At 37.6% G+C, this 26,306-nt stretch overlaps 1 protein-coding gene across 1 annotated transcript in view; it reads right to left on the reverse strand.

Annotated features, from left to right (window-relative positions):
- The window catches only part of LOC110455393 (reelin-like), an 86,801-nt gene that overhangs the window by 18,649 nt on the left and 41,846 nt on the right, over positions 1-26,306 (reverse strand). The window contains exons 29-50 of the mRNA XM_021505507.1: positions 25,108-25,315; positions 20,786-21,030; positions 19,957-20,145; positions 19,331-19,613; positions 18,526-18,666; positions 17,964-18,141; positions 15,987-16,186; positions 15,096-15,172; positions 14,693-14,852; positions 14,028-14,148; positions 12,543-12,763; positions 12,069-12,337; positions 11,365-11,515; positions 10,129-10,387; positions 9,608-9,749; positions 8,848-8,955; positions 8,181-8,349; positions 5,008-5,148; positions 4,350-4,527; positions 3,483-3,676; positions 1,328-1,646; positions 634-860 (exon numbers count right to left, since the gene is read on the reverse strand). Coding sequence (XP_021361182.1) covers positions 634-860; positions 1,328-1,646; positions 3,483-3,676; positions 4,350-4,527; positions 5,008-5,148; positions 8,181-8,349; positions 8,848-8,955; positions 9,608-9,749; positions 10,129-10,387; positions 11,365-11,515; positions 12,069-12,337; positions 12,543-12,763; positions 14,028-14,148; positions 14,693-14,852; positions 15,096-15,172; positions 15,987-16,186; positions 17,964-18,141; positions 18,526-18,666; positions 19,331-19,613; positions 19,957-20,145; positions 20,786-21,030; positions 25,108-25,315 — 4,180 coding nt within the window. The remainder of the gene's footprint in view (positions 1-633; positions 861-1,327; positions 1,647-3,482; positions 3,677-4,349; positions 4,528-5,007; positions 5,149-8,180; positions 8,350-8,847; positions 8,956-9,607; positions 9,750-10,128; positions 10,388-11,364; positions 11,516-12,068; positions 12,338-12,542; positions 12,764-14,027; positions 14,149-14,692; positions 14,853-15,095; positions 15,173-15,986; positions 16,187-17,963; positions 18,142-18,525; positions 18,667-19,330; positions 19,614-19,956; positions 20,146-20,785; positions 21,031-25,107; positions 25,316-26,306) is intronic.

Genomic DNA, 26,306 nt, shown 5'->3' on the forward strand with positions numbered 1-26,306 from the left:
AAGAACTTGTACTATCTGCAGCACCACCTAACCACAGACATTCTTAACTGTTACAATTACATTTGATTCATCGGTTCTGATATTAATATGAAATATATTCTTTACAGTTTCAATCTTAGTTGATTCATCGGGTCGGATATTAATATGAAATATAAGTGGTTTCTGATCAGATGAAATGGAAACAAGTTTAAGATTCTGTTTATACTATGCTCCTTCAAAGTTTGTGAAATTAGACATTTTGTGAATTTTAGAAAGGAAGTCAAAGAGAAATTTCAACATTTTATAAACTAGTTGAACAAACTTTGATGGAGCATATGATGAACAGAATCTCAAACTTAACTCCAATTTATCTGTTATTTTTATGAAGTAACTTTATAAAAATAACAGATAAAATGGAATAAAGTTTGAGATTCTGTTTATGTTATATGCTCCATCATAAGTTGTTTAATTTACGACAGTTTGTGAATTTTAGATTGGAAAAGTAAAAGTAAAATATATAACCATCTTGTTCCTTGTGACACCACAATGTAGGATATTACACCGTATAAATCAAACATTTACCTGACTGTGTTGTTACGGCCAGAGAATACGATAAATGACTTCAACCACATTAATACTTGCATTATGACTTACCTCGATACAGGAAGACCTTCAAGCTTCATAGTGACACGGCGCCACATTCCCATTGGCTCGCTGAAGTAGAGGGTGGACATTTGGGGCCCCCCGTTACACTGGGGATCATCAGGCAGACATTGGTGCTTAAGGTTATACCAGTGGAGACCACTGTCCGACGAGTACTGGAGGAGGACAGGAGGGCCACTGACATTCCACTCCTGGCCACAGCCCACGTTTATCTCAAACTTAATACGAGAAAGTAGAACTTCTTTGATTGAAATGTTTTTCGGCAATTTAAAACAAAAAACTCATTTTAATGTCATTTTCCTATAGCTTATTCTTACATTACAACAGTGAACATATGCTAGATATATCATTATGTATAAGTAACTAACTAGCATGTTGAAATGCAAATTTTGCAATTTTGTTCAGTGCTATGTAGAATCTGTCCTATAAATTAACAGATGCAGATGTGATCAAAATTGGTTATCATTAAATGTTGTATGTGAAATCCCTAACAATTTGGTTTTAAAAAATAAATCTGACAAGTTTTCCTTAGAATCTGGACTCTACAGAATTAGCAGATGCTATCAGTATTGGATATCAATAAATGCTATAATCCCTTAACCTTATGTCTGTCATGTATGCAGTCGCATTCCCTTTTCACAAATTTATAAAAACTACACGTCAGAGTTTATATCTGTAGCTGTACCTGTAACATATAGTTTTCCTCAATGTGGATATCCTGAGTGGTCAACACAGAGTTCTCGTCCACCAGGGTGGTACCCTTAGCAACATGTGATTCCCCACAGTAGTCATCGGCAACCATGTTGTCAGATGCCAGCCAATCATGGTCATTCAGATCATCCGAGAACTGACCAATCATGTTGCTTGGGTTGACCCTATGACCTCCGATTCTGACATTATCTAGGACCCAATCACCCACAGGTCGACCCCCGTGAGTGGGCTGCCACCATCGTATCCTGACAGCCCTCCGTTTAGCCCCTTCAGGTAAATCTGCATGGACAAACCTGTCAAATATTATAGATGATGTAAAACTCATTAAGTCAATGTGCAGTTAGGAGCAAACTTAACATCCAAGCCAAATTTGTAGTGTGCATGAAGTGAACAAGGTAGTACATTAGACTCCAGTTCACTAGCATGTTAACCCCAGTTCACTACCATGTAAACCTTAGTTCACTTTCATGTTAACCTTAGTTCACTTCCATGTTAACCCCAGTTCACTACCATGTTAACCCCAGTTCACTACCATGTTAACCTCAGTTTACAACCATGTTAACCCCAGTTCACTACCATGTAAACCTTAGTTCACTACCATGTTAAACCTAGTTCACTACCATATCAACCCCAGTTCAATACCATGTTAACCCCAGTTCACTACCATATCAACCCCAGTTCACTACCATATCAACCCCAGTTCACTACCATGTTAACCCCAGTTCACTACCATGTAAACCCCAGTTCACTACCCTGTTAACCCCAGTTCACTACCATGTAAACCTTAGTTCTCTACCATGTTAACCAAAGATCACTACCATATTAATCCCAGTTCACTACCATATTAACCCCAGTTCACTACCATGTTAACCTCAGTTCACTACCATATTAATCCCAGTTCACTACCATATTAACCCCAGTTCACTACCATGTTAACCCCAGGTCACTACCATGTAAACCTTAGTTCACTACCATGTTAACCTCAGTTCACTACCATATTTACCCCGGTTCACTACCATATTTACCCCGGTTCACTACCATATTTACCCTAGTTCACTACCATATTTACTCCAGTTCACTACCATATTTACCCCAGTTCACTACCATATTTACCCCTGTTTACTACCATGTTTACTCCAGTTCATTATCATGTTAATGCCAGTTTACTTTGAGTTAACTCCAGAATGATACTGGTTAAAAAACTGTACGAATATAAGCATGCAGGAAGTTCATTAATTAACTCTGATGTGCGTAATATCACATCCATCATCAATCTATACCTGCCGGTTTACTAGAAAACACTTCTATGTACTAAGTAAACTAGTTTTACTTCATATCAGGTATTTATGTTTTCACAAAGTGTTTGTATTAATACAGTCTTATAACTATGTCTACAGGTTAGTAGTAGGATTAACGATACATACTAAAACACGAAAACTCTTGTTATACTGCCATCATTTCTCAAGCAAAACATTGGCATTATAAAGGGGGTTGTCTCTTTATAAAAAGACATATAAAAGAATTGCTAATAAAAGTGAAAGGGACCTTGAAATACATATATTTTATTTGGTAGAGTGCGAGACGGCCAATGAAATGACCAGGAGCATCATATTGAGATTTTACTGTACTGTACAAAGATATCTTGTTTTCATTTGAGGGAAAAAAATCACTTTAATAAAGAAAACTGAGCCAGCTGCCTTAGATTCCTGTCCTGAAGTTTATATCTGTGTCATATATAAGGTTTAAGGATCCCCTTACCACTGCCAAAAACTGTAACTAAGCGTTAGAAACTGTTTTTTCCGGACTAAAACTTTTGATAAATCATTTCTGAAAAGAAAATCATACCTTGCAGGACTTTTATGAAATCAATAAAAATGATTAAAGAAACAAACTATAATCAACAACAGTGTTTTGAGAGTAAAAACGTCAACAAGGCTAGGCCTGGATTTGGACCCTAGACCTCAGATCTATATACTAATACCAGCTGTAATGAACTAAGTTACCTAGGCAACTCATGTGTCCTGGCTCAGCTGTGCTACAGTTACATCCAAAATGAAATTAAGATTAAGGGGAGTATATATGTAAAACAACAGTACAGCATGATAGGGATAGTTAAAAATCATCATCACCTTGGTGATCTGTAAAGGGCGTAGTATAGTTCCATGATGGGTGTCCAGGTGGAGCCACCGTCAGTGGAGTAATCAACCAGTACCCCCTGGTTACGAGTGACGGGGGCAGCATTGCATCCAAACATGAAATAGAACTGGATCATGGTCGCATTGGAGAGGTCAAGGTCATGACTGATCAGAAGTCGACTGCAATCCTGGCAACAAATTTACCATTAACAACCCAATTCTGGATGATAGTTGTTTTGTCATCATATGTGTCTATCAGATATATTAGATAAAAAATGTCAAAATTAATGTGTTCAATATTAATGAAGTGCATAAATCAAAACTAATATTCAAGGTCATGATAATTAGTTTTTCGTTAACTGTTTGTGACATTATCAATGGTGAGCAGTAATCTGTTTTGTTTTCGTAATGCACTTTATTATTTAGTTAAGATCATAGCATTCACTGACTTTGTCATTGGCAGTTTCCCATATTAACCTGCGCAAGAGTAATTTTTTGTTAGCATCATATTTTAACTCTAATAATGGCATTTTCCTTGGTGAATCTTAGTCTGCCCATTTTTATTCCTTTATTTCATATTCAATCACAAGAAATTTGGATATAGACAAGCCATATATCTACCAAACACTCCCAAAAAGATGACAAAAAAAGAAGTTCTTTTCGCTAAATATTCTGAGAACTTGTTTCGATAGGTTTGACACAAATTGACTTTGAAAATGCCTTCAACCTATAGCATACAGTGGTTAAATCTCTGCCAAGGGTCTACACAACCTCTTGGCTGACAAGGACAATATAATTATACCTAATACTGTTTATCCTACTGAGGTTATTGTAATTTCCTAACCCCGTCTCTTTTCCTACCTCCATGAAGTGCAGGGTGTTACCAGAAGCCAGGACTTCACATCCCTCGGTGACCATTGCTCCCACGACCTTTGACCACAGAGTATGGTCAATTCCGTTGGTGAATGTATCATACAGATATGTTGAAAGGGCCTTGATTGGTGTACTGCACTCGAAACCTGTCCAACCATCGTCACACCTGAAACAGAAACCAAGGAATCTTAGAACTTAAGTTATACAATGTACTAGTTAAACTTTCTTATATTCAACCAGTGGATGCCATAACAAAAAAGTTCAATACATTTTGTATTGTACTTGATCTAATAAGTGCCCCCTTCCTAATAATGTGTTTTTTAAGACCCCTGTACAACCAGGTTAAATTCCAAAACTCAAGAATTTTTAAAATATACAAGGTAAACTGGAACTGTCACCAGGACTTCCTCCTCCCCCTTCCTGCATCAAAGTACCAATTGTGTAGACAACATTGTGCTGGCAAACTTTTGTAAAATGGGGCATAATTCCTATAAAAGGGGTTGAATCAAAATATTAATGGAAGGTGCACAACTTCAGGGTGTAATGATAACATCAGTAAAGCTTCATGACATTCAGCTGAAAACTGAAGGACAGAAAGATAGTTATACATGTAACGAGTTTTATTGATTAACTTCTATGTACTCACAGACAGCCAGAGCTGGAGCAGCGCCCGTGACCTCCACACAATGAAGGACAGTCTTTGCCTATATACAGGTATGATACGGCCCATGGCTGTTTGTCTAACGCCCAACCAGCCTGTACCCACATCAGTCTCGTAGACTTAGACCTGCCACAAACAGAAAATAACTTTCATCACAATTGGAAAAGATACAATCATATCTATTTTTTAAAGAAACTCTTGACCTCGAGTTAAAATACAGTATTTACTCATTTACCCCTATATTTTCAAACTAAACTAGCTCTGTCTTTGATTTGGTAAGGTCCAAATGTGACTTTAGAGGTGAATGGGTTAAAATGACTAAGTACCTAGTACATGCATGAAGAAATCACATATGATGTTCTGTTGTCCAAAACTAATTATTGACAAATTTTTAATAATTTAAACTTTAACATCTTTTGATGACCTTGGCCTTAGGGAACAGACAATGGGAGTGGTATAAGAGTGGTATGAGAGTGGTATAGTGGTATAGTGGTATGAGAGTGGTATAATTAATTGTATGAGTGGTATAGTGGTATATGAGAGTGGTATAGTGATATATGAGTGGTATAGTGGTATGAGAGTGTCATCATGGTATGAAAGTGGTAAAGTGGTATGAGAGTGGTTTGGCGGTATGAGAGTGGTATAGTAGTATGACAGTGGTATAGTGGTATATGAGAGTGGTATAGTGGTAAATGAGAGTGGTATAGTGGTATGACAGTGGTATAGTGGTATGAGAGTGGCATAGTGGTATATGAGAGTGGTATAGTGGTATGAGAGTGGTATAGTGGTATGAGAGTGGTATAGTGGTATGAGAGTGGTATAATGGTATGAGAGTGGTATAGTGGTATATAAGAGTGGTATATGAGAGTGGTATAGTGGTATGAGAGTGGGATGATAGTGGTATAGTGGTATATGAAAGTGATATGAGAGTGGTATAGTGGTATGAGCGTAGTTTAGTGGTATGGGAGTGGTATATGAGTGGTATAGTGGTATGAGAGTGGTATAGTGGTATATGAGAGTGGTACAGTGGTATGAGAGTGGAATAGTGGTATGAGAGTGGTATAGTGGTATGAGAGTGGAATAGTGGTATGAGAGTGGTATAGTGATATGAGAGTGGTATAATGGTATATAAGAGTGGTATAGTAATATATGAGAGTAGTATAGTGGTATGAGAGTGGTATAGTGGTATGAGAGTGGTAAAGTGGTATATGATAGTGGTATAGTGATATATGAGAGTAGTATAGTGGTATAGTGGTATATGATAGTTGTATAGTGATATATGAGAGGGGTATAGTGGTATGAGAGTAGTTTAGTGGTATGGGAGTGGTATATGAGTGGTATAGTCGTATGAGAGTGGTATAGTGGAATATGAGAGTGGTATAGTGGAATATGAGAATGGTATAGTGGTATGAGAGTGGTATAGTCGTATATGAGTGTGGTATAGTGGTATATGATAGTTGTATAGTGATATATGAGAGTGGTATAGTGGTATGAAAGTGATATAGTGGTATGAGAGTGGTATAGTGGTATGATAGTGGTATATGAGAGTGGTATAGTGGTATATGAGAGTGGTATAGTGGTATGAGAGTGGTATAGTTGTATATGAGTGGTATAGTGGTATGAAAGTGATATAGTGGTATAGTGGAATATGAGAGTGGTATAGTGGAATATGAGAATGGTATAGTGGTATGAGAGTGGTATAGTGGTATATGAGAGTGGTATAGTGGTATGAGAGTGGCAAAGAGGAATATGATAGTGGTATAGTAATATATGAGAGTAGTATAGTGGTATGAGAGTGGTATAATGGTATATGATAGTGGTATAGTGGTATATGAGAGTGGTATATGAGAGTGGTATAGTGGTATGAAAGTGATATAGTGGCATGAGAGTGGTATAGTGGTATGAGAGTGATATGAGTGGTATAGTGGTATGAGAGTGGTACAGTGGTATGAGAGTGGTACAGTAGTATGAGAGTGGTTTAGTGGTATGGGAGTGGTATGAGAGTGATATGAGAGTGGTATAGTGGTATGAGAGTGGTATATGAGAGTAGTATAGTGGTATAGTGGTATGAGAGTGGTATAGTGGTATATGAGAGTGGTATATTGGTATATGAGAGTGGTATAGTGGTATGAGAGTGGTATAGTTGTATATGAGTGGTATAGTGGTATGAAAGTGATATAGTGGTATGAGAGTGGTATAGTGGTATGAGAGTGGTATAGTGGTATGAGAGTGGTATAGTTGTATATGAGTGGTATAGTGGTATGAGAGTGGTATAGTGGTATATGAGAGTGGTATATGAGAGTGGTATAGTGGTATGAGAGTGGTATAGTTGTATATGAGTGGTATAGTGGTATGAGAGTGATATAGTGGTATGAGAGTGGTATAGTGGTATGATAGTGGTATATGAGAGTGGTATAGTGGTATATGAGAGTGGTATAGTGATATATGAGAGTAGTATAGTGGTATGAGTGGTATAGTGGTATGATAGTGGTATATGAGAGTGGTATAGTGGTATATGAGAGTAGTGGTATAGTGGTATGAGAGTGATATAGGGGTATGAGAGTGGTATAGTGGTATATGAGAGTGGTATAGTGGTATAATGGTATGTGAGAGTGGTATAGTGGTATATGAGAGTGGTATAGTGATATATGAGAATGGTATAGTGGTATGAGAGTGGTATAGTGGTATGAGAGTGGTATAGTGGTATGATAGTGGTATAGAGGTATGTGACACAAATAATTTGCATTAACGATCCCTGTATCACTGCCAAAAACTGTAACTTAGTACTTGAAACTGTTTTATCCAACATTACTATGAATTTGATAAATCATTTCTGAAAAGGAATTAGAAACCATTGTTTAAGAGAAATGATAAAGATGAAATTAACAAATTATGACCAGTAACAGTGTTCTGAGTGTAAACTACAATACAGAGCTAGACCACCGATTCGAACCCTGAATTTCAGACTGCTAAACCATTGCTCTAACCCACTGAGCTACGCATACCTGGTTGACGGTAGTGACTTGGCCCAGTTGTGCTACAGTTATATCTAAACGGAAGTTAAGGGGAGGTTACAGCACATAGGAAAAACGACAGTGCATTGGGACAGGAATCCTTAATAGAAACAATTTGTAGACATTAATTTCCAGTGAAGCAACCTTGTATAGTGAGGCATGGGTATGGTGACCCTGTTCCAGCCCGTGTGGACGTCGGACACCAAGGAACTCCCAGGGTAGAAGCGTCCACAGTCTATATCTGATGGGAGGCAGGGCGCCTGTAGGAGCTTCCAGCTGTTACCCATGTCGTGGGAGTACTGTATGTCTATACCTGTACAACAAACAAAACATAGGTAAGGTGATCACCCATGTCGTGGGAGTACTGTATGTCTATACCTGTACAACCAACAAAACATAGGTAAGGTGATCACCCATGTCGTGGGGGTACTGTATTTTCATACCTGTACAACAAACAAAACATAGGTAAGGTGATTATCCAAGGTCAGCATGGATTTAAGCTATTTCAAAACAAGAAATGTACACAATTATGCTATAAGTTTAATTAAGATTAGATTTAAGCTTGTACACAGAATTTTATCTGTTTTCATAAGGCAAAATCTAATCTATGATCCTAATTTTTTAAAAGAAAACAAATCTATTTTCACCTCACTTTAACAGTCTAGATATTTAACAGAAGAAACTAAATACTTATAGGTGTAAAATTCTTATCCAATTTACTCCTGAGAGGTCAATGAATACAGTAAGTAGTGGACATTTACCGACAATTGATCTTTATATGAGGATTAGGGAGTAGGGAATCGACACTTACTGTAACATTCGAGTGATGGGCTACATCCCATGGCGATATCAAACTGGACAAACGTTCCCTCCTCCACCATTACATCGGCAGACGTGGCGTATCTCATTGGTCCCTCACCTGTAACTCAATTTTCATTTTTTTGAAGATCAGAATGAAAAATAAGTCCTGTCCAAACATTAGGATTTACTGTCTCATATACATGTACTAACAACACTGTTGCCTTCCAAAATATATTTCCATGGCAATTTTAATGTTATTGATCAATAAGATTGTTGAGTTTGTCACACTTTTGAACTTATTCCAGTGAAATTAACACTCTCCTTGGTAGTGAATTGACACTTACTGTGGAATGTATTTATTCTCCCCCTAGAAGTTATTTACATTCCCCCATGCATGGACGTGGAATGTATTTATTCTCACCCTAGAAGTTAGTACATTCCCCCATGCATGGACGTGAAATGACACTCATTCTAGAGTTGAATTTTTACTCCTCCAGGAAGTGAAACCATCCTTACCCTGGGAGATCACTCAAGGGTGTTGGAGACACAATGTTCCTTATAAGTTGAAAATCTAATGCAATTTTGATGATTACCGCAGTAGACAAATGTAGTATAGAGAGTCGCGGCCCGCTAACAGCTCATCAATGTATTCCAACACAGGGTATGAACAACTAGGCATAATTTAGATATTGGAATTTGTTACCCTGGAAGAGATTAAACTTCCCCTGGAACGGAATTTATACCCACTCTGAAGGTGAATTTACACTCACCCTGGAAGTGAATTGCCTCTGCCAGAGAGCCACATACATGTTCTATTTCCCCTCCCGGGTACATGAGCCAGCTTGTCTCCCGCGGGGTCATAGCATCATCCAGAAGGGGCTGCATCCCTTGAACATCACCTCCAATGTATATCTACACCAAAACAAAGTGTTCTGATGTTAAACATTAACAAATTTGTATGCAGGAAAAAGAGGAAATTTAGTAGAAGTTCAGGTATTGTTAAGTACTGTGCTAATGTAACTTGAGTTCAAAATTAAAGATTAAATAGCAAAAACAAGAAGTCCTTTTATTTTTATTTGTGCTTTTGACACCATTTATTTGCATCCAACCATCTGACACACCTACATAGCTACTGATATGTTTTACGTTGTACTGTGAGGCCTTGAGATGTACATTTATATCGGACCAACAACTTTTAATTTGCTAAGTTCCATGAGGTGTTTTACCAGGTCCAGGTACTTGACCATTCATAATGTAAGATCAATGGCCATGACCTTGACCTTGACATTACCTGGTCGATGGCCCAATTCTGGGTAAAGCTCCCGTCCAGCGAGGGCTGCCACCAGCGGAGATGTGTGGAGTTGGTGCGAGCCTTCTCTGGCAGATGTAGGGCATAGTAGGCTGGTCTGTTACTGTGTTGGTTAAAGTCGAACTGTTCAATTGATTGCCAGGACACTCCGCCATTGATACTGGACTGGAGGTACACAGGCAAAGTGTCATCTGTCAAAGGTGTGGCCTCACAGCCCAGACGCAGAAAAAACTGTACTGTACTGAAAAAGAATTACGCGAGTTATATCTATTGAAAATACTTTATGCAAAAACTATACTTTCGAAAGACAGCATAGTAATACACAGTTTAGGGTGAAGCTTATTTCAATTAAATTCATTGAGTTTTATGTCAATTCAAAATACAATTGTGACTGATTGATAAACATAATATGTAATAATTTGAAATCAAAGTTACACCTAATTGATGATGTCACATATGTGCAAACCCGATATTTGGAAGTATTATATTTCTGTGAAAGAGGAAATTTAAATATATCTTGTAGATTAAACAGATAATATTTATGTAGAATATATATCAGACCCATTGCTAATGCTAGACTTTTCACCACGATCAGTTGAAAAAGTCTAAATATGGACATTTCCGTATGTGAAAATTCCTATTTTACAGTACGACCTGATATTTTTTAAATAGACAGCAATGTCTATTTCACATTACCGAAATCTAAGAAATGTGAAGTATGCATTATAATGTTGTTTTACAAATATCAAGCAGTACTGTTAAAGAGGACCTTTGTATGTTAGTGAGGCAGATATCATGTCACATGACATGCTATAATCAAGGTCAAACCTACATAAGGTGTATGTGGAAAGGTCATGATTACCTACCATTTATATTGGTGAGGTCAAGGTCATGATTACCCACCATTTATATTGAAGGTCAAGGCCATGATTACCTACCATTTGTAAGCAAAGTTCACGGCTACCTAACATACATAAGGTCAAGGTCATGTATACTTGACATTTTACCAAGGTTAAGTCGACCTGATACAGGTCAGGTCAAGGTCACGGCTACCTAACATACTTAAGGTCAAGGTCATGTATACCTGACATTTATAAAGTCAAAGTTATGTCTACATAATATTTGTAAGGTCAAGGCTGTGCACAAATGCCTACTTCACAACTGAAAAGATGGGCTCAGTTTGACATTGATGATTTGTCAGGTGAAGGTCATGCTTACCTGACATTGCTGAGGTCAAGGTCCCTACTGACCAGCATCCTCTCGCCAGGGGCATTGAAATGGAGACTTGTGCCACTCAGAAGAAGGCCACACTCATCACTGATTTGGCCACCACTCGACAGCCACCACTTGGTTTCGTCAACTGGCTGATCTGCAAAGGAATCAAGGTCAAGTTACAAGTTACAAGTAAAACAAATATGAGCTGTCTGTTAAATTAGGTAAGAAACTGAGAGGCATGCCTTAATTATAGTTATACATGTATTGATTAGTTATACATGTATTGATTAGTTTTACATTGATACAATTAATGAATCTGCTTTTTATCTTAAGACTACTTGCATTATATTGCACATTTTTTTTTTATGGAATCCCACCTAACTAAGATTGGGGAAAAATTACAGCACATTTCAGAATCAAAATCCAAATTCTTTTTTTTTAATCAAATTTTTTTCTTTTGAAATTTCGATTTTTTTGTTATTCTTAAATTGTGAAGGCAAATATCTAAATCTCATTAATATCAATGGAGCTGAATATTGGTCTTAACCAATTCCCCACTAAAATCATATTCAAACCTTACCAAATCAAAGACTGGAAAAGTCTAATTTAAATATGTAGGGGTGAATGAGTTAAATCAATCTATATTCAGGAAAAATTCTTTTGGTAAGCACTACCAATATATTATTGATCCCTACTAGCACACTGACCATGAGGTATGTTTACACCTCCAGTCCGAGTGAAAACAAAGTCTGTTTGTGTAAAGTCATCTCTGAGATATTCTGGAAGCCGATTGGCTGGATGGCAGCTGTCGCCTTGGTAACCTGGATCACATGTACACATCATCGTGTTTGAACACTCCCCATGTCCCAAGCAGTTGTCCATACAGGCCATCCCAATGAACACATTGTCAATAGCCCACTCAGGGCCAAAATCTTCGTCCGGAACGAACCCCTGGTACCATCGGAACCTCAGGGACCTTAAAAAGAATTAGATCTACTTTGATAACATATTAACCTCTCACATGGATGACGAGAACGTTTTCCATTAGTTGAATATGGATTATCTAGCTATGATAAGAATTTCCATTTCGATCATCAAAAATAAACACCATGAGGTTTTAATTAGTTGATATAATAGTGATTGGTTAATTTGTATTTGAAATATTTCACCTAGCGACCTACCCACATGTGTAGAGAGTATCAAGAGTTATTAGGACACGTCGCCAGTAGCTGGAAGTGCCTCCGTAGTACATGGACGGGTGGAGAGTGACATCGAAACAGCGAGCAGACGACACTTCAGCACAGTTGGGCACCAGTAAATGCCATGTTTTCCCACCATTGGGGGAGTACTCCAGACGAACAGGGTATCTGTCTGTAGATTCTGCCTCACAACCAACGTTGATCTGGAACGTCAATAATCAATTTTGGTATCGTATGATCTACATACATTTTCAGTTATTCAAGCAGTATCATATATTTACATCTCACCCTTCTTCAGCTTAGCAAACTCTGACTGCGTATAAAGGCTCGGCTGACGGATACTCATATCAGATATGGTGCCGATCACACTTCAGTGAGATAACAGATACAAATATAGGCATGTACATTACTTACGAATAAAAATTACATGTATGTATAAAGCATACATGTTTAGTGTTCTGTAAAACTGACATATACAAGTAAGGAAATATAGAATAAAACAAAACAAAATTTCCAAATATTTTCTTGAGGTTGGTAAGTATGGATTATGAAAAGTTTGTTTTCCACAACCAATAAGAAAATTTCATTGGTTGAGTAAAAAAAACTTTTCATAAAACACAATTTCCTAGGACTGGTTCAACTAAACTCAGGACAAACAATATACTTCTATATAAAACTGTACTCAGGACAATCAATATATATAAAACTGTACTCAGGACAAACAATATACTTATATATAAAACTGTACTCAGGACAAACAATATACTTATACATGAAACTGAAGGACAAACAAGAGGACCACAGGCCTTTATAATTAAACACCTTTTAACCATTAAGTAGTTTTAATAGTACATTTGAAATCCATAATGTAGAAACAAGCTCGACAATCCTTCCCCCTATCAGTACAGGCTAGCGTGCTACATAATCAATACCATGACTGCAGGCCTCATGTTTATGTAGTTCAAGTCATTTGTTGATAGGAACATATAATAAACTACATAGACTTATAGTATGAACCTAGGCCTGATGGTTCTGTGGAAAAAGAAAAAAAAATAGGGACATTTGACCCTTCCTGTGTCATATAAAATTTTCATCCCCCATAAAATACTCTTCCGGATAGGTATCTTATGGGGATGATTATTTTATAGGACACCGGTATTAAAAAAAATCATTTGAACAACTTTAAATTCCCATAGATCCTACAAGATAGAGGAAGTTTTAAGTCGCAAAACATGACACTAAGACTCATAGTTCCATAGAAGATGTTGTTTTAAGATTTTAAAACATTTCACCTTTGTGACCTTGACAGATGTCCTAACCAGTAAGCTACAGATCAAATATCATGTCTCTAAAGCCTCAGGCTTTTTTTGAAATTATTTTTCAAAGAAGAAAACAAAAGTATGTATTATGGGTTCTATATTGTCACTTATGTGATACAAGGAGTGCTAAAAATGAACAAGTGCTCACGTCAAACTGTAGGACAGACATGGGTCCCACATCCATGTCCTTGGTTACTACATAGTGCTCTCCTGAATCTGGGCCCCGTCTGAACACCAAACCAGACTGTCCTGCTGAAACTGTGTCTCTTCTACACCACAAAAAGAAAAGAAAAATAATCTTCAGTCTTTATGACATTATAAAGGATGTTTCCAGTCAAATTTGGTGAAATTTTGTTCAGTGGTTCAGAAGAAGAAGCCATTTGATGACATGTTTGATGGACAGACAACAGATCACCACAGAAAGGAATAAGCTCCCCTTGGTGATTTGGAACAGTTCAGTTAACGAGGGACATTATCTATATCAAAGTTTTACTGTACATTTGTATGCGGTTTTAATTTGAGGAAAACGTCTTTTTTAACAAGTCCTTGCAAACTTCCAACAGTTCACTGCTTCTCACCGGTATGTGGCAGGTCCACTGATCCAGCTAGTAGGTTTGGTTAAGTTATATTGTCAAGTCTCACTGAATTGGAAAATTTTGTTACCAGATAAGAAATCAATTGAAATTTTGGCTGAAATTGGAATTCATTTTATACTTGCAATCGCTTTTCCCAGTAAATTTCGATATTTGGTTAACATTAATGGTGTTAAGTGAAGCTGTACACAGTTTAGAAATGAAGGCAAACTTGTTGTACCTGGTTTTGTGTTGACAATAACTCCCAACCTCTCCATCATTGACAAAAAGCCAAACATCAGAAAGAGGCTGAGTGTCAAAATTGTCTGTCAATGAGCTGGGGTTCATAACCATCCGACCGATAAACAGATTATCTACTGCCCAGGTGGATCTCATCTTACCTGCAACATACACAGCATATCTTATATATTATCATCTCTTCATTACTGTGAGAAATTCTATATCCTGAAAATTGTGTCCAGTAGTTAATATGTAAAATCAAATATTAGTTTTGCAAATTCACATGTCAAACTCAAAATGAGACTTTTTGAAGTTTTCGTTTTTTCAAATTAAGCAAATACAATAATTATTACAATTTGAAAATCCATTTATTGTGAAAAAGGAACGAGAACAACTTTTTTTACCTCCATTTTTCGGCTGCCAAAATCTGATGCGAGTGGCATTGTTTCTTGCCTTGTAAGGAAGGTCAAGGCCAAAGAATCTGCAATAGTAATACAGCACATAGATTATCAGTGTTTAAAACTCACCAAACTGTTGTCATTAGTTAAGCCATCTTTTGGCAGTTATGTAAATATTTACCCTTTATGACTCCAAACCGTTGTCTCCATTATAAAGGCAAGTTTATCATGACAGCTAATAAAAGTACACAGAATATAATGTATAGCAAATATTTGACTGGGCGAAAGTTTTCAAGTAAACCCTATACAATGAAACCTTGAATACAATGAAACCTTCAATACAATGAAACCTTGAATACAATGAAACCTTGAATACAATAAAACCTTCAATACAATGAAACCTTCAATACAATGAAACCTTCAATACAATGAAACCTTGAGAAAAGCAAACTGTCATATTTTCTTATTTTATCTAGCCTAATTTCAGCACTATAATTTGATATGGCATAACAATTTATTTTACGAATGTCTTACAAAGGAATTATAGGGTACTAGTTAACAAGAAAGTAAATGAAACAACAGTTATTAGAGGAAAACTTTCAAAGTTCACTTTTAAAACTATGAAATCTTCATTGATTACATGCATGTGTACCTGTTGCCATGGTTACTGTGTACAAAGCTGTTGCCATGGTTACTGTGTACCTCCCTGTTGCCATGGTGACTGTGTACATATCTGTTGCCATGGTGACTATATGGACCTATCTGTTGCCATAGTGACTATGGACCTATCTGTTGCCATGGTGACTATGGACCTATCTGTTGCCATGGTGACTAAGGACCTATCTGTTGCCATGGTGACTGTGGACCTATCTGTTGCCATGGTGACTGTGGACCTACCTGGCACCATGGTGACTATGGTAGTGTATCTCCTTGAGGAGGTTCCATGTGATTCCCCCGTTGGTACTGTACTGGAGGAGCACACTCTCCGACCGAGGCCAGTCAAGCACCTCACCGTTACAGCCAAACTTGAAGGAGAACTCCATTGTATCCAGCATACTGGTGTCAATGTCGCGACTCACCACCATCCTAAGGTTCTCCTGTGGGGTAAAACTTATCATCACTTTCAAGAGCAGTGGAATCCATTCGTCTTTGCTCTCACTGATAGGTCGGATGATTTCCAATACAAAAGCTTTATATCTTGTAACAAATGTTCAATATAAATAGGCAAGAGGCCTAAAGGTCTTGAAATACTCAGCTAGCTAATTTGGAAATCAAAATAAAATCAGACAGCATGAAAATATCCTCTTTATCTTTATAGCTTTTGATCCCTATGAGTATAGCATGATATAGTCCGAATTATTCTGACGTTTTATCGACTTTTTTCATATCGGTCTGTCGTCGATTAACATCAGAACTCCGGCCCTCTATAATATGCGGGAAATATGCGACCAGCGCCCGGAGCGCACTTCAAACTGATATTTTAGAAACAAATCGTCACTTTCACACACATGTCGCACATGGATCGAAAGATCTATTCTTTATGCACAAGATGAACATACATAACATGCCTAAAACAACCAATACAATCACTAAAAACATATTTTATCAAACTTACTCTGTTTTACTCTAGTTTTTTGATAGCCCCGCCTTCTAATGCCACGTGACTAAAATCTCGCCGGCCTACATCATAACGCTGGGAAATACCTTCGGTAACGCGAGATCTCGTCAAGTCATGTGACATTGCTCATGGCCTAATTTCCATTAAAAACATGGGTTGGTATAGAAAACGTTGGAAAATACTTTTTGTAATGATCTTTGAAACATGTTATTGATACCACCTAGTGCATAAAGAATAGATCTTTCGATCCATGAGCGACATGTGTGTGAAAGTGACGATTTGTTTCTAAAATATCAGATTGAAGTGCGCTCCGGGCACGGGTCGCATATTTCCCGCATATTATAGAGGGTCGGAGTTCTGACGTTAATCGACGACAGACCGATATGAAAAAAAGTCAATAAAACGTCAGAATAATTCGGACTTAGCATGATACAGCTACGAATTGGTTAAAATCTACACAGCAGTTTTTGAATGGATATCATTTTAAGCAAATCAGCCAATTCGACTCTTTAACCCTTTCCCAGTCCTCCCACCCCAGAGCCCCCTATATATCCTCCCACCCTGTGAGAGCCCCCTATATATCCTTCCACCCTGTGAGAGCCCCTATATATCCTCCCACCCCAGAGCCCCCTATATATCCTCCCACCCCAGAGCCCCCTATATATCCTCCCACCCCGGAGCCCTCTATATATCCTCCCACCCCAGAGCCCCCTATATATCCTCCCACCCCAGAGCCCCCTATATATCCTCCCATCCCAGAGCCCCCTATATATCCTCCCAAGCTACTGCGTAGAATTTAACTTCAGTGCCAGTATCCTCTAGACATGGGGACCACTGTCTTGATATTAAATACAAAAGTACTCATATATCGGAATCTATTTCATTTTTAAATTGTGAATTAGAAATTTTGATTTAGAGTAAAAAATAACTCTAATATATATGCAGATGTAAGAAAGCCTGCTCTCTGGATTGAGACAGTTTGCCAAAAACAAGGGCCCATATTCATGAAACCGTTCAAATTCTTGTTTTCTCTCAATAATTTGGAAGAAGTTTGGAGAGACTAAAAGCAGAATACCATTTTCAATATTTACACTTGACCTTTGCCTGTATCACATGATTTAAGCCGGTTGCAATAAAATTGAATGATTATAGAATCCATGCTTGAGCATGAGAATGGTTTTATGAATACGAGCCCTGGATATTGGTTATTTGATTCAGATTGACTATGTGTTATTATAGATATAGGAAAAGCCTACTTTGTGGAATGTGAGTGACCGTCCACTGACAAGTTTGCCGCAGATGTCTGAGTTTTCCCCTCCGTAAATTTCCCTCCAGTTGTCAGTGTTTATGTCACGAGTGTTAAAGTCATCCCTAAGCATCATGGGTAGGGGCGTACTTGGTACGCAGTAAGGGCCAGCAAATCCTTCATCACACCTGTGTAATAAACAGTTACAATGTTACAGATAAATATTATGGTAAGTATCACAGTTAAAACTCATCTTTTTAAGAATATATAATAATATTTTTTAAGAAATATTGTCAGTACTAGCTTGTACGGTAAATATCATATATTTAAATGGTAAATATTTAATATTTAAAAACCTTGTATGCTGTCCAAAAATTAGCCCCAAAATCGAAGATAATTTCCTGTTTCATATCTGCTATAGTTAAAATACCTTTTGTTTTATCGTTTAAGCATTCAAAGGACACTATAGCACTATAGGTAGAAAATATATATGATGACTTACCAGATGTTTCTTTAAATTTCTTACTTGCAAATAGAGAAAAGAATTGTTTTGTTGACACAATGATACTTACACACAAGTCTTGTTTCTACAGTAGCCCTGACCAGAACACAGCCATGGACAGCCATCTCCGAGATATACATTATCCAAAGCCCAAACGTTTCCTCGCTGGGACGACGCATGCTGCATCCATCGGAATCGTGTAGTTGGTGACCTGAGCAGAGAACCCCACATTTTACTGAATGTCAGCCTTACACATATGATATACATCCAAGTAGCTCTGAACGTCGTAACATAGTGATGAGCACCAGTTTGTCGTACAAAGATTGTAAAACCTATCCTTTCAACTTTCCTTTTAAAAATATCTTCATTTCATTGGATAGATTCATATGTTACACTGCCACTTTCTAGAGATTTTTGTTTCAAAACATTCCACACCCCTTTCCAGAAAAAGACCTAGGTAACTTTTCAGGGTCTAACCGAGGACTATGATTGACCTTGTAAGGGGAGTTAGATCTAAAACTCAGGACTCTTACTGACTATAAAGAAGTATAAGGGGTCAAGTCCTAAACTACCACAGACCTTATATTGACATAAGTAGTCAAACCGATCACTACAATTGACCTTCGACAGAAGGGGTCAAACTGATGACTAACATTACCCTGTTAGGAACATAAAAGATCAAAATCCATGACAACCATTGACTGACTAATAACCCTTGCCCTTTTAGGGCACTTAGGGTCAAAACACGAACTACCAGAGAACAAAACACAGTTACGCATTCTATTTCCCACATCTCTGTCTTGTACGTCTCTGCTCCAACTACAATCATTTTCACAAAGAAATCCCATGTGATGTATAATTTCCAGTAGACTTACACAGCACCCGGTGGCAGATAGACAGACACTCTTGTCCAGTTGCGGTGCTGATCAGAAACATACTCGCTGGACAGGTGGTAGCCAGAGCACTCAAAATTCGGTGGCGTACACTCCTCCACCACGGGTCGCCAGGTCTGGCCCATATCTACCGAGTACTCCAGCTCCACACTGTAGAGAGTACCGTAGATCGTCCCATACAGTGAGTCACATGCCATGGCGATGTCAAACTGGAGAAACATTGATGGTGTCACATGGAAGTCATGTGTCACAGCAAACCGCAATCCTGTGGAGAGAATATATTGAAGATATTTATAAAACATGCACATTTCATCTAAATTACAATATCATGCTATAAGTTGTGTGAATATGTTTATTCAATCATGGTCAAAATATACCCAGAAGTCTGTTGTTAATATTTTTTGATTATTTCGTCTTGGTGTTTTTTAAAATGAAGTTCTGCAAAGTATGTGTTTATTTTAAGAAATGATTTAAAGTCATGCAGAAAAACTTCCAATTCATAGTGACAGATTTTAGCAGCAGTACAAAGTACAAAAGTGGGGTAGTTGTGTGCAAATTAAAGTATAAAGATCACATGTTGAACATTGATTCATCATTACTACTCTCACCTTTATCCCTGCTGAATTCCAAGGCATTTCCCTGAGAGTTGCAGGTGGTCCTAGGAATGGCACTTTCTGTCAGCATCCAATTCTGGGGGTCAGGGGTCATGGAATGGAAGTCGTCATGAAAACCATCTGAATTTGTCTCGTTCACACCCACAATGACACTGTCCAGGCCCCACTCGGCCCTTGGTAATGCTGGCAATAGAAATCAGCATAATCATGAAATACTTAAGGATTTTGAATTAAAGACACCGATCGTGTATTTGGATAAATACAGTCAAATTCGTTAATTGTATCTTCATCATAAAAAGACATTATCTTTAACCCTTTCACCACTATAGACCATAATGGACTCATCAATATCAATGCATGGTAGAGTCTACTAAAGTTACATAGTGGTGAAAGGGTTAATCTATTTTTAAGATTTTATTTATTTCACTCAGTATCTAATTTAGAACAATAAAAATATATATTCAGTGAACTTTTTTAAATGCTCTCTCATATACTGACCTCATGTAACCCTGAAGTGGACAATGTCATTCTTTATAGCCCTTTACCCTAGCATTATAGAAGCAAAATAGTATTTCCATAGGCCTCTTTATCATTCAGAAGGTGTTTAAATTATTAACACATTTGACCCTTGTGATCTTTGACATTGAGACCTTAAAAGTAACAAGCCCTTTCGGCAGGTGAGCCACAAACACAAAATAGAAATGAAGATTATATTGATATTATTTACTGCATCATAAGACTTTTTAAAATTCTCATATTTCTATGGAACATGGAGGCCATTAATTTAAAACTGATTTAGGAAGAAACCCTGATTACACTGTACCTCCATAGCCCAAAGGTTGCCACCATTTAAAGATTGTGGCCTCTGTTTTTGCTTCCGGTGGCAAAGAGATGGTGAGAATTTCTGTGCTTCCGTTGTAGATACGAGGTTCTACGACCTTCAGTGTGTGCCACGTGACCTCATTATCGGTGGAGAAGGCCACCACCACGCCCTCGTTTCGACTGTTGGGCTGGTGGCAGTTTGAAGAGCTACCGTCACTACCAATGCGAATGGCAAACTGCAGCATCCTGTGAAGCAGAGTATGGACATATTTCTCTATTTCTGTTGACATTGTGTTAATGAAGATGAGATTATCTAATATATATTTAGGATATTTCAGTTTTATGTTTAAATATGCTTTCACAAATGTTGATATCATACACAGTAAAACTTTTAGAATTTTCGGGTACATTACACTTTATTTTAATTTTGTATCTAATTCATTATACAAACTATGGCTGTAAGTTTTTTAGCAAATGCAACTGAGAGGGTGTGTGAACATTATTGACAATTATCATCTATGGAATTTTTCTTCAAATGAAAATTAAAATTTGCGAATAAACATGAAAATCAATCTATCACAAAAATAAAGTGATTGGCGAGCAACCCCATTTTTCTAAACTCTAACAATGGGACAGTAGTGAAGAGAAGTGATATGATTTTCTCACCTGAGAAAGGTAACATCTCCAATATCTACCTGAGAAAGGTAAGGTATCCAATATTTACTTGAGAATGGTAGTTTTCAGAGGTCATGCTTTCCCCACAGAAAGTTATTTCTTAGAGCTCATTTTTACCTGAGAATGGTAATTTATAGAGGTGTTTACTTTCTTACCTGAGCAAGGTAATTTAGAGAGGTGTTTACTTCCTTACCTGAGAAAGGTAGCTTAGAAAGGTGTTTACTTCCTTACCTGAGAAAGGTAGCTTAGAAAGGTGTTTACTTCCTTACCTGAGCAAGGTAAATTGAATTAGAGAGGTGTTCGCCTGAGAAAGGTAATTTAGAGAGATGTTTTTACTTTCTTACCTGAGAAAGGTAATTTATAGAGGTGTTTACTTACACACCTGAGAAAGGTAATTTAGAGAGGTGTTTACCTGAGAAAGGTGACTTAGAGAGGTGTTTACCTGAGAAAGGAAATTTAGAGAGGTGTTTACCTGAGAAAGGTGACTTAGAGAGGTGTTTACCTGAGAAAGGAAATTTAGAGAGGTGATTACTTTCTTACCTGAGAAAGGTAACTTAGAAAGGTGTTTACTTTCTTACCTGAGAAAGGTAACTTAGAAAGGTGTTTACTTTCTTACCTGAGAAAGGTAATTTAGACAGGTGTTTTTACTTTCTTACCTGAGCAAGGTAACTTAGAGAGGCGTTTACCTGAGCAAGGTAACTTAGAGAGGTGTTTACCTCAGCAAGGTAACTTAGAGAGGTGTTTACCTCAGCAAGGTAACTTAGAGAGGTGTTTACCTCAGCAAGGTAACTTAGAGAGGTGTTTACCTCAGCAAGGTAACTTAGAGAGGTGTTTACCTGAGCAAGGGAACTTAGAGAGGTGTTTACCTGAGCAAGGTAATTTAGACAGGTGTTTACCTGAGCAAGGTAACTTAGAGAGGTGTTTGCCTGAGCAAGGTAACTTAGAGAGGTGTTTGCCTGAGCAAGGTAACTTAGAGAGGTGTTTACCCGAGCAAGGTAACTTAGAGAGGTGTTTACCTCAGCAAGGTAACTTAGAGAGGTGTTTACCTCAGCAAGGTAACTTAGAGAGGTGTTTACCTCAGCAAGGTAACTTAGAGAGGTGTTTACCCGAGCAAGGTAACTTAGAGAGGTGTTTACCTGAGCAAGGTAACTTAGAAGGGGTTTACCTGAGAAAGGTAACTTAGAGAGGGGTTTACCTGAGAAAGGTAATTTAGAGAGGTGTGTACTTTCTTACCTGAGAAAGGTAATTTAGACAGGTGTTTACTTTCTTACCTGAGCAAGGTAATTTATAGAGGTGTTTACTTTCACACCTGAGAAAGGTAATTTAGAGAGGTGTTTACCTGAGCAAGGTAATTTAGACAGGTGTTTACCTGAGCAAGGTAACTTAGAAGGTGTTTACCTGAGAAAGGTAACTTAGACAGGTATTTACCTGAGAAAGGTAACTTAGAGAGGTGTGTACCTGAGAAAGGTAACTTAGACAGGTATTTACCTGAGAAAGGTAACTTAGAGAGGGGTTTACCTGAGCAAGGTAACTTAGAGAGGCGTTTACCTGAGCAAGGTAACTTAGAGAAGTGTTTACCTGAGCAAGGTAACTTAGAGAGGTGTTTGCCTGAGCAAGGTAACTTAGAGAGGTGTTTGCCTGAGCAAGGTAACTTAGAGAGGTGTGTACCTGAGAAAGGTAACTTAGACAGGTATTTACCTGAGAAAGGTAACTTAGAGAGGGGTTTACCTGAGCAAGGTAACTTAGAGAGGCGTTTACCTGAGCAAGGTAACTTAGAGAAGTGTTTACCTGAGCAAGGTAACTTAGAGAGGTGTTTGCCTGAGCAAGGTAACTTAGAGAGGTGTTTACCTCAGCAAGGTAACTTAGAGAGGTGTTTACCCGAGCAAGGTAACTTAGAGAGGTGTTTACCTCAGCAAGGTAACTTAGAGAGGTGTTTACCTCAGCAAGGTAACTTAGAGAGGTGTTTACCTGAGAAAGGTAACTTAGACAGGTATTTACCTGAGAAAGGTAACTTAGAGAGGTGTTTACCTGAGAAAGGTAACTTAGAGAGGTGTTTACTTCCTTACCTGAGAAAGGTAACTTAGAAAGGTGTTTACTTCCTTACCTGAGCAAGGTAACTTGAATTAGAGAGGTGTTCACCTTAGAAAGGTAATTTAGAGAGATGTTTTTACTTTCTTACCTGAGAAAGGTAATTTAGAGAGGTGTTTACTTTCTTACCTGAGAAAGGTAATTTTAGCGAGGTGTTTACTTCCTTACCTGAGAAAGGTAATTTTAGAGAGGTGTTTACTTCCTTACCTGGGAAAGGTAACTTAGAAAGGTGTTTACTTCCTTACCTGAGCAAGGTAACTTGAATTAGAGAGGTGTTCACCTTAGAAAGGTAATTTAGAGAGATGTTTTTACTTTCTTACCTGAGAAAGGTAATTTAGAGAGGTGTTTACTTTCTTACCTGAGAAAGGTAATTTAGAGAGGTGTTTACTTTCTTACCTGAGAAAGGTAATTTAGAGAGGTGTTTACTTTCTTACCTGAGAAAGGTAATTTAGAGAGGTGTTTACTTTCTTACCTGAGAAAGGTAATCTTAGAGAGGTGTTTACTTCCTTACCTGAGAAAGGTAATTTTAGAGAGGTGTTTACTTCCTTACCTGCGAAAGGTAACTTAGAAAGGTGTTTACTTCCTTACCTGAGCAAGGTAACTTGAATTAGAGAGGTGTTCACCTTAGAAAGGTAATTTAGAGAGATGTTTTTACTTTCTTACCTGAGAAAGGTAATTTTAGCGAGGTGTTTACTTCCTTACCTGAGAAAGGTAACTTAGAGAGGTGTTTACTTCCTTACCTGAGAAAGGTAATTTTAGAGAGGTGTTTACTTCCTTGCCTGAGAAAGGTAACTTAGAAAGGTGTTTACTTCCTTACCTGAGCAAGGTAACTTGAATTAGAGAGGTGTTCACCTTAGAAAGGTAATTTAGAGAGATGTTTTTACTTTCTTACCTGAGAAAGGTAATTTAGAGAGGTGTTTACTTTCTTACCTGAGAAAGGTAATTTAGAGAGGTGTTTACTTTCTTACCTGAGAAAGGTAATTTAGAGAGGTGTTTACTTTCTTACCTGAGAAAGGTAATTTAGAGAGGTGTTTACTTTCTTACCTGAGAAAGGTAATTTAGAGAGGTGTTTACTTTCTTACCTGAGAAAGGTAATTTAGAGAGGTGTTTACTTTCTTACCTGAGAAAGGTAATTTAGAGAGGTGTTTACTTTCTTACCTGAGAAAGGTAATTTAGAGAGGTGTTTACTTTCTTACCTGAGAAAGGTAATTTAGAGAGGTGTTTACTTTCTTACCTGAGAAAGGTAATTTAGAGAGGTGTTTACTTTCTTACCTGAGAAAGGTAATTTAGAGAGGTGTTTACTTTCTTACCTGAGAAAGGTAATTTAGAGAGGTGTTTACTTTCTTACCTGAGAAAGGTAATTTTAGAGAGGTGTTTACTTCCTTGCCTGTGAAAGGTAACTTAGAAAGGTGTTTACTTCCTTACCTGAGCAAGGTAACTTGAATTAGAGAGGTGTTCACCTTAGAAAGGTAATTTAGAGAGATGTTTTTACTTTCTTACCTGAGAAAGGTAATTTAGACAGGTGTTTCCCTTAGAAAGGTAATTTAGACAGGTGTTTACCTGAGAAAGGTAGTGTTCAGAGGCACTGTCACAGCCTCCCGTGTACCCTCATTATTGAAGAACAGAGCATTCCCATAATCCACCACTCCACAGCCGAGACCAAGCTTTCCTCCCATAATCCTTCTCCAGATGTTACGAGGCTTGTGATGGTTGTCAAACCAGTCCAATAGGCCATGAGGGGTCTCATCTGGCGACCGACAATCTGGCTCTGGAGACGAAGAGGAGGAATTCATTTTTATTTTCTTAAATATTCTGTCTGACATAAACAGTGGTTGAGAATAAGTTTACTCTATCTCCACTTAGCTTTGGTAACATATCTGAAACATTTGACTGGGGTTTTGATACTGATAGTACTGGTAACATGCTATCCAACACAACAATTGTATCTATAAAATTTAAAGTATTAAATGTAAAGTATTCAAAATCATTTAAAGGACATATGAGTTTGCGGATGAAGAGTATACCCACCAAATCAACGAATATTAGTGATTTCACAGTATGTTAAATATGGGCCATACAATCTTGTCAAAAAAAGAACTCATAGCTATAAAGTTTCATAAATCACAAGTCGAGAAATGATAAATGTAGTCAACTGTGATTGCCTGATAATCCATACTTGCCAACCCTCCCTATTTAGGAGGGAGACTCCCGATTTTGGACCCTTAAATTTAGTGTTTTCAAAGAGTGAATTTGTTTAACTGTTTCTATATTCTAAGATCTAATGATTTCATCTGAAAGAACAACTCAAAATATGACTTTTAAAGGGTCATTTTGTCTCTAGGGGGTGTATACACACATTTTATTTATGTTTTGATTTTGAGCATGATGAATCTCCCCCATAAAAAAATAAAAAAAAGTTGGCAAGTATGATAACCCTTTGAAATGTGAAACACTCTTGTCATAACACATATACCTGGGTATCTATTGAGTACCATAATATTTAGTGGTTCTGACGTTAAAGTCATGGTCTGAACAAAACACATGTGATCTTCTCAGAGACATAACTTGTTAATCATCAAAACGGAGTTGACAACTGGGATTTAAACTCACTACGGAAAATTGTAAAAAAAAAAGGAAATAAGTGTACATGATACAGCAAACTTTCTCTCTGATAGTGACTCCTACCAAAAAGCAACAGCTATATTTCTCAGAAGAGCAAACACAGAAAACAAGGAAGACTCATTTGAAAGTTTAGCGTC

Source organism: Mizuhopecten yessoensis, unplaced genomic scaffold, assembly GCF_002113885.1.
Source record: "Mizuhopecten yessoensis strain PY_sf001 unplaced genomic scaffold, ASM211388v2 scaffold923, whole genome shotgun sequence".
NCBI lineage: Eukaryota > Metazoa > Mollusca > Bivalvia > Pectinida > Pectinidae > Mizuhopecten > Mizuhopecten yessoensis.